Source organism: Callospermophilus lateralis, chromosome 10 (genome assembly GCF_048772815.1).
Source record: "Callospermophilus lateralis isolate mCalLat2 chromosome 10, mCalLat2.hap1, whole genome shotgun sequence".
Taxonomy (NCBI): domain Eukaryota; kingdom Metazoa; phylum Chordata; class Mammalia; order Rodentia; family Sciuridae; genus Callospermophilus; species Callospermophilus lateralis.
In genome coordinates this window covers 108145518-108157598 of record NC_135314.1, presented here as the reverse complement: position 1 = coordinate 108157598, position 12081 = coordinate 108145518, and the positions used below count along the sequence as shown (strand labels likewise).

General features: G+C 33.8%; 1 protein-coding gene across 1 annotated transcript in view; it reads left to right on the top strand.

Annotated features, from left to right (window-relative positions):
• Positions 1-11836, top strand: part of Dhx36 (DEAH-box helicase 36) — a 36972-nt gene extending 25136 nt beyond the window's left edge. Inside the window, exons 18-25 of the mRNA XM_076867401.2 lie at positions 3404-3577; positions 3726-3812; positions 4604-4687; positions 6540-6639; positions 6732-6822; positions 9471-9591; positions 10529-10681; positions 11176-11836. Of these exons, the coding sequence (XP_076723516.1) occupies positions 3404-3577; positions 3726-3812; positions 4604-4687; positions 6540-6639; positions 6732-6822; positions 9471-9591; positions 10529-10681; positions 11176-11361 (996 nt within the window). The 3' untranslated portion in view covers positions 11362-11836. The remainder of the gene's footprint in view (positions 1-3403; positions 3578-3725; positions 3813-4603; positions 4688-6539; positions 6640-6731; positions 6823-9470; positions 9592-10528; positions 10682-11175) is intronic.
• Positions 11837-12081: the final 245 nt, after the last annotated feature.

Below are 12081 nucleotides of genomic sequence, written 5' to 3'. Positions count from 1 at the left end.
CATGACATTTTGAAATTTTTCAAGTATGCTCTTTTTGTAGATTCTTGAAATAAACCTTGTTGGTTTATTCTATTATTTCTTATTAATATAATTTTGTATCACATCCAAATAATTTAATGATAGCATGGTCATTTTATAAAGGCAACTCTTACATGTTTTTTGAAGAAATACTAGCATGTAGTCTTTCTCCAAAATACTAGTCTTCAACCTGTCATTTTACTATTGCTTATTTCTGATTTCATTAGTTTACTTTTTGTGAGATTAGTGGTTTGAGAAACCACGTTCAGTTTGTTGACCACTGAGTGGGTAGACTCTTCTGCAGAGGACCATAGCCAGAGAGGCTCAGGAGTGGCTGCAAGTTAATGCCCAACCTGGGCAGAAGGCCCACAGGGCTAAAGCTGAGACGTTCATTATACGTGAGGCCAGATGTGCCAGTTTAAATTATGCATTAATTTAGAAAGTCTGTATCTCAGTTTTACTCACATATTTCAAATGCTCAGTAGCATATACAGCAACCATACCGGACAGCACAGAAATAGGACATTTCTGTCTTTGCTATAAATTCTCATGGTTAGTGATGGGTTGGAGGCTGTCAAAGACTTGTTTTACATATTTCATAAGTTTTCAGAATTCATTCATGTAGATAATATTTGGTAATTTAAATATATTGGAACCACCTTATAGTGCTTAATATAGTACCCTGTTAAACAAAAAAGCACTGGTCTCTTGGAATTGGATTAAGTTTAGTTATATTACTGGAATTGAGGACTAGGTGTGGAGAGCTAGGTAGTTTTCAGAGAATCAATAGACAACCAGAGGAATCAGCTGGACTCTGAATCCTGAATGAGATGACTTCCTGTCTCCTGACTGAATAAAAGAGCGTTTTGTAGCTGTTTGTAGGAAGGACTGAGGTCCAGTTTTAAAAAGCTTTATTGTGAAATACAGCATCATGCACATCTAGCAAAAGTGTTAGATTGTGTACCTTAAGGATACACCACAAAGTAAGCATGGGCTGGTGCCTGAGTTGAGAAGCAATGGACATCAGTAGTGTGGTACAAGCCACCTTCCTGCTCTCTCCAGTTGCTCCTGTCTCTTAATCCTGAAGCTAACCTCTGTCATGACTAATAGTAACCCCTTGATTCTTTTTCTTTGTGGTTTTTCCTACAAATGTACATTCCTGTAAAGAATTCAGTTTAATTTTGTCGATTCTATGATCTTCACATGATCTTACATAAGATTACGGATTTTTTCCCCTGCTTTGGGCGGGAGAAATAGAGTTGTGGTTTCTTTAATTTAACTTTATGGATTCATGTGCACTGTTGCTTTTAGCTGTTATTCGTTTTCATTTCTTTGGCATATATAATTGTCACGGCCTATATTGGGCTACTGTATATACACTGGTATGAACATTCAAGAATCAGTGTTTCCTGGTGAGAATGTTCATGAGTATATACTTAGGTATGAATCCACTGGGTCATAAGGCGGCATTATATATGATAAAATTTGGTAGATGTTGCCCTGCAGTGTTCCAGAGTTGTCAAAGCACTTGCATTTATCCTAGGGGAGAGTTCTCATTATTGCTCTGTAGCTTCACTAACCTGGGTATTACCAGCCTTACTCTAGCCATACTGGTTAGGTATGCAGATGTTTTAATTTGTGGTTTTAATTCTCATTTCCATGAATTTGTGGGCGGTTTTCATGTTTATTGTCCATTGGAAAGTCCTTTCTCCGAATTGTTGGTCCCTGTTTTTCTGCTGGGTTGAAGATGAGATATATTTCTCAGGGACTCAGTCTTCACCCTTTGTCATGTATATTGCACATATCTGTTTTTTTCCTCTTTTTTTTTTAAGGTCTTGATTAACCAATGCCTGACTTTAATCCAGTCAAATATATCAGTCTTAAAGGTTATTGCTTTTTGCCCCACAGCATGTCTTCTTAATTAATTATGAAGATTTTTTTGATCAGATACCCTTTATAGAAGTATCTATCCAGTTTTATTCTGAGGCCTTTGTCATTGATCAAGTGTTTATGGATTTGTTCATTTCTTTCTAGGCAATCTAATGGTTATATTTCTATCCTCATCCAGGGCTATACTGACTTAGCAATTTGGGGGGAATTGACATATTTATAATGTGTTATTAATAAGAACTTTGTCTACCATCTTCCTTTTATTTGATTTAGAATTTCCATTTTTTAGGGTTTTATGTGTATTTTTAAAGATTTATTTCTAGGTTAGTGGTATGTTTGGATTCTACACTAACTTTTAGGTTTTTCTTTTTCTTGTAAGTCTGATAGAAATGAAATTCATTTTTTAATATTGACCTTGTTTATAATTATTAATGCTACAAAATGCATTTATACTAGTAACTATAATTTTTCTGCTTTTGAGTTTTTGTTATTTATGTGTTGAATTATTTTGATATTTCAGATGTTAAGCCAGTTTTCATTTCTGAAATCAGTTGCTAGGATTCACTTGCCTTTGCAGTATTTTGTATTTTTCATGTGTAAAATTATTTAGTAGTTTTCCTTTGCTCAAATGTCTCTGTCAGAGTTAGGTATTAACACTAGGTTCAAGAATTAGGGCTATTATGATTTTACTGTCTATGAGAGCTTTTCTTAAGATCAGTGGTATTCCCTCCCTAAGTATTTAGAAATTTGTGTCCAGTGGGATGCTTATGGATTTCTTTTTTTTAAAAAAATTCTTGTTTGTATTTGTGTCTAGTTATTTTAACTATATATTGGAAGTTCTATTTTCAAAATTAGTTATAGATTAAAATTTGAAATCTGAATGATAACTTTTTCCAGAGAGCATTTATTATTCTGCCAGGAAAAGAGGCCTGACCTCTGAACTTACCTCCCCGATCCATATTTTAGACTTTTAATTCTTATAGGTCTTTCTTAGCTTCTTGGTTTCATCAAGCCACTTTCTAGCTGTCCACAAGTATGGTTGGACCAGAGCCTAGGAAATCAGAGCAGAAGTCATTCCCATTTCCCAAGGTTCTAGATAGGCCTTTTATATTCTGCCTTGCTATCTCCTAGTACCTAAACTAGTAGAATCCAGGGGCTCTACGCTCCATCCAAATATATAGTCACGTCTTTTATTTTCTTTTTTCCACCACTCTTGTGCTTTATTGGGTGATTTTCTTTATTTGACTGAAAGTTTGCTAGTTTGTTATTTCTCTCATACCATTTCCAATAAAGCCAGATTGTGGACTAATTTTGTTATTATTTAAATAACTTTCTAACCTTTAATGACATCATAATTTATGTTTTGATGAAGAAAATTGAAACAACAATGTTGACGCATTAAGTTATCTTTTTTTTTTTTTTTTAAGAAAAAAACTAAAATAGCTTTAATGTAATGCTTTACCATGTCTAATTTTAAAATAAACTTTCTTTACAGAATGCTCTGGATAAACTAGAAGAACTGACACCTCTTGGAGTCCACTTAGCCCGGTTACCAGTTGAGCCACATATTGGGAAGATGATTCTTTTTGGCGCTCTCTTCTGCTGCTTAGACCCAGTGCTCACCATTGCTGCTAGTCTCAGCTTCAAAGATCCCTTTGTCATTCCATTGGTAAGAAGGATGGAATAAAGGATGTGCATTTTTAGATACTGAAAATTGCAGTTGATTGTGTAATATTTTTTCAGCACCTTTTTATTAGAATATTCTTTGTTATAGTATCAGAACAATTTAAATTGATTTTTTTAAATTTTTATTTTAGGGTAAAGAAAAGATTGCAGATGCAAGAAGAAAGGAATTGGCAAAGCAAACTAGAAGTGATCACCTGACCGTTGTGAATGCATTTGAGGTAAAAAAAGAAAAAAAGATCTTGTTCTGGATTGTATTCAAGTGCAAAGCTGACAGTAGAACAGGAACATATTTAACATTTAAAAATTTATATTATAGATTCAGAGGAAAGGGCTAAGAATGTTTGAAATTAGGCAAACATTTGAAAAAATAATTTATTTTTAGTTTTGAAATAGATTGTTATATTTACCCTTTTGGAAAAAAGATTATTTAAAAATTATTATTATTTTTTGGTTGGGGGGAGCAGGTACAAATAAACCAAATGAATTTGTTTTTATATTTGTTATCATTCTTTTGTATTTTTGTCTTACTGACCTATATGACAGTCTTTATTCATTAAGCAATTACTCTTGTATTCAGATTTAAGATTTTGATAGAATATCATAACCATGTACATGATTTAGATTAGGAAAATGTTTTCTGCTTTTGTAAGTCAGGCTTACCTGAACAGAAATCTTTAATACTCTTCTTTGAAAATGTAGGTGGCATTTAGTCCAGTTATGTATGGTATGATGTCATTTTGTGTAAAGTACACAATCTCTTACTCTTTGACTTTTACTTATTTGTATAAAAACCTGGAACTTGAGTGACAGATTTCTTAGGGACCAGCATCATAAGTGTGATTTTTACTTTGTAAATTTTGAAATCTTTGAATTTTTTTTTACAAATGAAACATCAATGGAAGATTAGACTGTTATTAAATAAAGAAGGAAACTAGTAAATAATCTTTGCTCCAGGGAATGCTATGAGTAGATTTCTTCTTCTTTTTTTTTCTTTTTTTTTGCCCCATAGGGCTGGGAAGAAGCTAGGCGGCGTGGTTTTAGATATGAGAAGGACTACTGCTGGGAGTATTTTCTGTCCTCAAACACACTGCAGGTAATGATGAATGTTTTGCAGTAATTACCACATTGGAGTATATCTGTATCCATTTTGTATAACTGGATATGTAGTAAGATGTGATATGTACAAGTGTATGAGATATGAATGAAGAATTCAGCCTAATTTTAAAAATGCTCAGTCATTAGCAAACTGAAAAGTGACTTGACAACTCTGAAAGATATTGAGGCTAAAGAAAAAAAATGAATGGAACCTAGCATCTTTCAACAGAAGAAATCTTAACCATTTTATGATATGAAATAGTTTAATGTGAATATGTATTTCATAAAGCATATGAAAGAAAATAAGCCAGTAGAAGACCATTGAGCTAGGAACCCAAATTGAAGACCAAAAGAAAATCATGAAGAACAAAATGGACACCCTTGAAAGTAATTATTGCCATAGAAGAAAGGCTTGAGTTGGTCAGTTTATGGATTTAGCTAAAAAAAGACAAAACTTAAAGCAGTTAAATAATAAAAAATTTTTAGACAGGACTTATACATCATGAGGACAGTAGATATCTCTATATAGAAATCGTGTATAAATGAATATTCAGAAACAAGTAAAGGACTATTCCCCTGAAATGGAAAAAATAAAGTGGATTAGAAGTATAAAAGATGACTTAATTAAAGTGTTGAGATATGTTCAGTAAAGATGCTAATTCAACTCTAAAGACAAAGGATGAGCATTTAAGAAAGCCCTCAAGAGATACTGTGCCTGTGAGCTTTTGAAAAACTCATTGATAGTGAAATTCTTCTTACTAAGAGTTGAATCAAAATGAAGATTTAAGGAATGGAGAACACACGCTGAGTCAGCTCGTAGTGTACTTTTATTTATATAGAGAATTTACACAAAGGAGTAAAGGGGTGAAGGAGTTATACATACAGAGCAGAATGTAAAGATCTTTATTCTGAATGGTAATAGGAACCAATGACAAAGTCAGTTATAGGGAATAGTAGATAGGAAAATGAAATCTTGCATAGAGGTGACCCAAGTCTGTTTTATAATCTCCTAAGCTTAAAAGGAATTCCGTAGAAAATCTTTCTTGGGATATGAAACTGTAGACTCATTTGATGACTGTTCACTTTCATGTCTGTAGTTTCTTCAAATTGAACTGAAGTTAAAGAGTTTTGTAAAAATAACTATTGTTTTTAAAACTGATCTCATTATTAGGATATAATTTGTTAACATCTCTGCATAATGAATATCTGCAGTCTTGTGTACTTAATAATGATTATATCTGAAGATACTTGAGATGAAGGAAGTTTCTTCATTAGTACTTCTATTTTTTGAATGCTTTTACTGAGACATGTATCATTTGTACTCAAATCATAATTTTCTTAAAAGTGTATGTGCCCATTCATTAACAAGAGTTCATTCTTAGTAACAAATATGGGTGTTGGTTAATGTTGGTTATTTTGTGTTTGGTTCACCCCCCTAAAAAAAAAAAAAAAACAATGGAGTGAGGAGCAGTTATTGAAATTCTATTGATGACTTTTTTGCAAAATGAAATAATCCTTAAATATCAGTGATTTGCAAACTTTGTCTATAAAAGGCCAGAATGTACTTCACGCTTTCAGACTGTATAGTCTGTTGAATTATTCATCTTTATAATTACAATTCAAAAGCAGCCTTACACAATATGTAAATGATACGATGTGACTGTGTTCCAATAGCATTCTATTGACAAAACCTAGTTTTTATATTTGCCAACACCTCCTTTAAAATATTATATTTTTGTAAAAAAGTGTTCTCATAAAGCAAGGACAGTTTATAATTCTTATGAGTATATGCTTTATACCCCCAGTGTGTGAACAGTGTTCTGGTTCTGCTTGTTACCATTGCTCTCTAGATGCTGCATAACATGAAAGGACAGTTTGCTGAGCATCTTCTTGGAGCTGGATTTGTAAGCAGTAGAAATCCTAAAGACCCAGAATCTAATATAAATTCAGGTAAAGGAGAAAACAAAGTGTAAATAACTTGCACTGTTGTCCATTGTCTCAGTATTTTACTTTTTTCCCCCTCTACCTTTCCACCCCCCTAGATAATGAGAAGATAATTAAAGCTGTCATCTGTGCTGGTTTATATCCCAAAGTTGCTAAAATTCGACTAAATTTGGGTAAAAAAAGAAAAATGTAAGCATTGAAGATTACTAAGGATTACTTGCCGTTTTCCGTGAACTTTTGAGTCCTCTAATTTAATAGGGCTTTTAATTGTAAAGTGTTCTTACTCATATTTAGGCCATATTCTTCATATATATATATATGGGGGGGTACTGGGGAATGAATCCAGGAATGCTTCACATCCCCCAGCCCTTTCCTTTTTTTTTTTTTTTTTTTGAGACAGGATCTTGCTAAATTGCTGAGGTTGGCTTTGAACTTGTGATCCTCCTGCCTCAGCCTCCCAAGCTACTGGGATTACAGGTGTGCATCACCGCACACAGTTTCATCTTTATTTTTATTACTTAGAAGGCAGCAAACTCAGAACACATCCTAAGAGTCACCTATCTGATCACTCATTAATTACAAAGAAAGTTAGTAAACTAACATGATACCAATGTAAATATTTGAAAGCCAGTCAGCTTTAAAAAACAAGTGCCTAATGCACATTGGTTAAGTAGTGTTTGTTTCAGTGATTTTTCTTATTGCAAAATGGATAACAACTCTTTAAATAAGTTTGTGGTAATTTCACTGTTTTGAGAAATAAAGTATATCTAGTATAGAAACACCCACAAATAGCCTTTGTAGTAATTGGGGACAACTGTGAGGCATATTTCTGCCCAATAAGTAAATTCCATAAGTACAGAGAAGCTGAAAGTCATCAATTACTAGTGGTATGTGAATTGTTGCCAACTTTTGGAAGGCAAGTCTAGATTTTAATTATATATATCAGGAGTCATTAAAATAGTCATTGACCCAATGCACTTATAACTGCATTTTAATTTACTAGTGGCATTGCAAACAATATACGAGTCTAGTACCAGTGGGGAAATTAATAGCTTTGTGATCCTGTAGTTCTGTAGGTAGGCATTTAAACAGTCATTGTTGAAGAACATATAAGATATTAAACTGATGTTAAATGAAAATGTTTGGTACCCCGCCAAGCCTGGGCAATCCCACCCACCTGTGAGGTTGAGCCAAGAGAATTGCCAAGTTCAAGGCCCACCTGGGCAACTTATTGAGAACTGTCTCAAAATAAAAATTAAAAAGAAAAGAGACAGGGGCTAAGGATGTAGCTCAGGTAAAGTGTTTATCTGATATGAGCAAAGTTTGGGGTTCGATCCCCAACACAACACACATGTATACATACACAAAGTTGGATACCCTGTGATTTATAACCTGAAAATAAAGACTGCAAGTATATTTGAAAAAAATATAGAGCATGCCAACACTGTTTTGAGGCACTGTTTTGAGTCCAATTGTCCCCTCCAGAGAATATTGGACAATGTGTGGAGACATTTAAGGTTGTCAAAACTGGGACAATGCTTACGCTTACAAGAGGCCAGGGGTACTACTAAACATCCCATATGAACTCCCCACAGTTAATTGTTACCCAGTTCAATTCAGTAGTGCTGAGGTCAAGAAACTCTATTTAAAGGTATAAGATTATGGATAACTGATGACTTTTCATCATTATGGTTGGAGTTATCTGTATTTTAAGTCATACAACTACAGTACTTTGAAAGATTATTTTCTTTATATCTAACTTTATGGGTAGGTTATCAGAGAGACTCTTTGAAAACAAATATTTTATTATCTTCCTCTGTCATCTAGGAGGGATTTATGAAAAAACAGTTCTCTTTGGATTGGCTTTGTTTTGTTCTAGAATAGACGGGTCAGTAAATTCTGGCTTAAAGGCCAAAAGCTTTTCTTTTAATAGAGCACAGCCACACTCATTGACATGCTGTATGTCTGCCTTCCTGCTGTGCTGTGTTGGGTTTCTGGGTCTGAGGCTGTAGAGTCAGATGCTGTGTGGAAATTTGCCAACAGTTGTAGAATGATATTGGTTAAATTAACTGTTGGGTCAGAAAAAATAATTTGATTTATTCTGAATAATGAATCTCATAACTGTGTATTTTTAGAACTTAAAAAATACTCTTAAAAACAATTGGGAAGAATTTGTGAATTATAGCTTTTATGTTCTTATGGAATACAAGAAATTTCCTTTGGTATTTAAAAATAAACTCCTGAATAATATTATAAGCTCTTATAAATTGTGATAACTTATTAAAGAAAAGACCCCCCCCGTAAGAATTGAGATATTGAACTGTCAAAATAGATGTATTCTAGATATTCCTGTTTTGAAATTGAGGGATTTGAGTGACTCTGAGACCATTTAACCATATTTTAAGTTAGATTCTTTTAAATCGGTGTTATCAAAACTCGCTTCTCAGCAAAATTCTGTTTTTAGTGTATATTCATCTGTGTACACACCCTGTAAAAATTTTAAATTAGTCATTTATTTCAGATTTTTCGTTGTTCCTCATTCTTAGTGGTATAGTATATATTTAAAATAAGGAATATTGTGTTAGCTTTTTTGTAATATATTCAGTAATTAACACCTATAAGAGTTAGTTATATGGTTTAGAGTGTTCCTATTTAGCTGATATTTTCCCATGTATCATTAAGAAAATCATTCTTTCCTTAAATGTAAACTTTGACATTTATATGTTGCAAAAATTCACCTGTGGAATTACTTTTTGGTTCTGGGGTATGTTTGGAATTTTGGGGGAAAAAAGAATTTCCTAAAAAACTTAACAAACTGCATTTTAACTTTTTTAAAGGGTAAAAGTTTACACAAAAACAGATGGCCTGGTTGCTCTTCATCCTAAATCTGTTAATGTGGAGCAAACAGATTTTCACTACAACTGGCTTATCTATCACCTGAAGATGAGAACAAGTAGTGTAAGTGAACATTTAAATAATTATAAATCTGAACTATCAGTCTTACTTCCTTATAAATGGATAGTGTTCAAAATAATGAATAATTTTGCTTCTCACATAAATTGCAACTTTATTCTTTTAAACAGATAACCTATGCTTTTAACTGTTGTGGTGGAACTTTATGTGTTCATGAAATAAGATAGTTATATTTGGTTGGTGTGATTTTGAGAGCCTGCTTTCAAAAGATCCTTGCATTTTATGGTGTACAGGAGTTTACACTGGGGCACAGTTTTGTTAGCACAACAGTATACCTCATAAGTACTGGTCAGAATATTAAGTGGATTCTGTTTATTTATGAGATGATTTTTAAAATGCTGAATATATAGGTAAAAATAACTTCAGCTACACTAGTGTTTTGGTTTTGACACTCATAAAATATTTTGTCCAAAGAATAGTGTATTTTAAATTAAAACAAAAATATGAAATCTGTCTTTTCTGGATTGATGAAGAATATTTCATTTAAAATTATATTTCAGTTGCACATGCCTATAATCCCAGCGGCTTAGGAGGCTGAAGCAGGAGGATTGCAAGTTCAAAGCCAGCCTCAGCAATGATGAGGTGCTAAGCAACTCAGATCCTGTCTCTAAATAAAAAATACTAAATAAGGCTGGGAATGTGACTCAGTGGTTGAGTGCCCCTGAGTTCAGTCCCCAGTAAACACCTCCAGCCCCTCAAAAAAAGATTTCTTGGAGGTAGGAATATTACTCTGTGGGATACCATTTACCTAATATATAAGGAGGCGAAGGCTTACCTGGGTTTGAACCACAGCATTGCAAATACGTAAATACTTTAGAAGGCGACCACAAATAAGAGCAGTATTGATGATGTTATCAAATTAGCCTAGTAATCATCCTTTCAGACTCCTAAACACACTGATTTACTTTATTTCTCATTACAGATATACTTGTATGACTGCACAGAAGTTTCCCCATACTGTCTCTTGTTCTTTGGAGGTGATATTTCCATCCAGAAGGATAATGACCAGGAAACCATTGCTGTAGATGAATGGATCGTGTTTCAATCTCCAGCAAGAATTGCCCATCTCGTTAAGGTGACTGATCTCTATGTGATTGTCTTTAGATGTCTGTGTCAGTCAGCAGGTGATCTGGTGGTTTTGTTTCATATGTTATACAGTAAAGATTTTTGCTTGATTTCAGCAGAGCATATAGTGTAGAGAAACTGATCCACAGTTTTTCCAAGTAGTTGTGGTTTTTTGTTTTGTTTTTTGGTGGTGCTGTAGATTAAACCCAGGGCCTTGTGTGTGCTAGGCAAGCACTCTACCAAGTGAGCTAAATCCCCAGCCCTTCAAGTTGTTTTTTGAGGTAGTAACAGACCAACTTCAAAATGGCGCAGTCTGATGAAATTTGGAACTTTTTAACCACACTTTGTTTTTCACTGAATATTTCATGTTTTTTTTTTTTTTGTGTGTGTGTGTGTGTAATAGCTTGTGAATCTCTTTGTATGAACTAAAGTCATTTTTATCTATTACATTGTTGGATAATATACCTTGCCTTTGTTGAATACGTATAATTTTTTTAAACTTAGGAATTAAGAAAGGAGCTAGATATCCTTCTACAAGAGAAGATTGAAAGCCCTCATCCTGTAGACTGGAAGGACACGAAATCCAGAGACTGTGCTGTCCTGTCAGCTATTACAGACTTAATCAAAACACAGGAAAAGGCAACTCCCAGGAACTTTCCACCACGCTTCCAGGATGGATATTACAGCTGACAACTTTTCTGTGGTGATCTGAAAAGCCAGTTTGACAACCATTTTCCTCATGGTTTAACTTCTGGCTAAATGCCAAACTCTGGGACATGACCAATTTTCATTTGTAAGGTAGAAGCCTTTAGTGAGTAGTAAAGATTTAATGTGCATGACTTGATGATGTTATCTGTAGCTATTCTGAATATGCCATAAAAAGCAATATGTTCTCTGATCACAGTCTGTTGGGTCATGCCCACTCTTTGGAACTATTCCTCTGAGTCTTGTACCATAAGAAATTCCTTTGTTCTGTTATAAAAAATTAATTTTCTGTTCATAATTAAGGGCAGAACCAGTAAAAATGAATGGTTAGTCAGAAAGCAGGGTCAGGTAAGAATTTGAACACAGCCACATTTTTTTAAAAAAATGAAACTTCGAACAGAAGTAAATTTGTTGTACTAAAGTCCAGTATTTAATAAAATGTACAATATGTAAAGTCTCAGCTAACTTCTTGGCTTGGTTTCTACATCTCCACCCTCCCTTGGTTTCTTTGGTGTTTACGCTATTTCTAATATACAGGTCCTCCTCTTCATGCCTGGTACAGCATGATGTGGCAGCATTAGAGAGCATGGGTCTGCACCCTGATTAACCAAGTTCCTATCTCAGCTGTCAGTTAACTAGATGTCTTAGGCAAGTTACTTGGCTTTTCTGTTTTCTTAAATATAGTAAATTATGAGGCTGCAATAT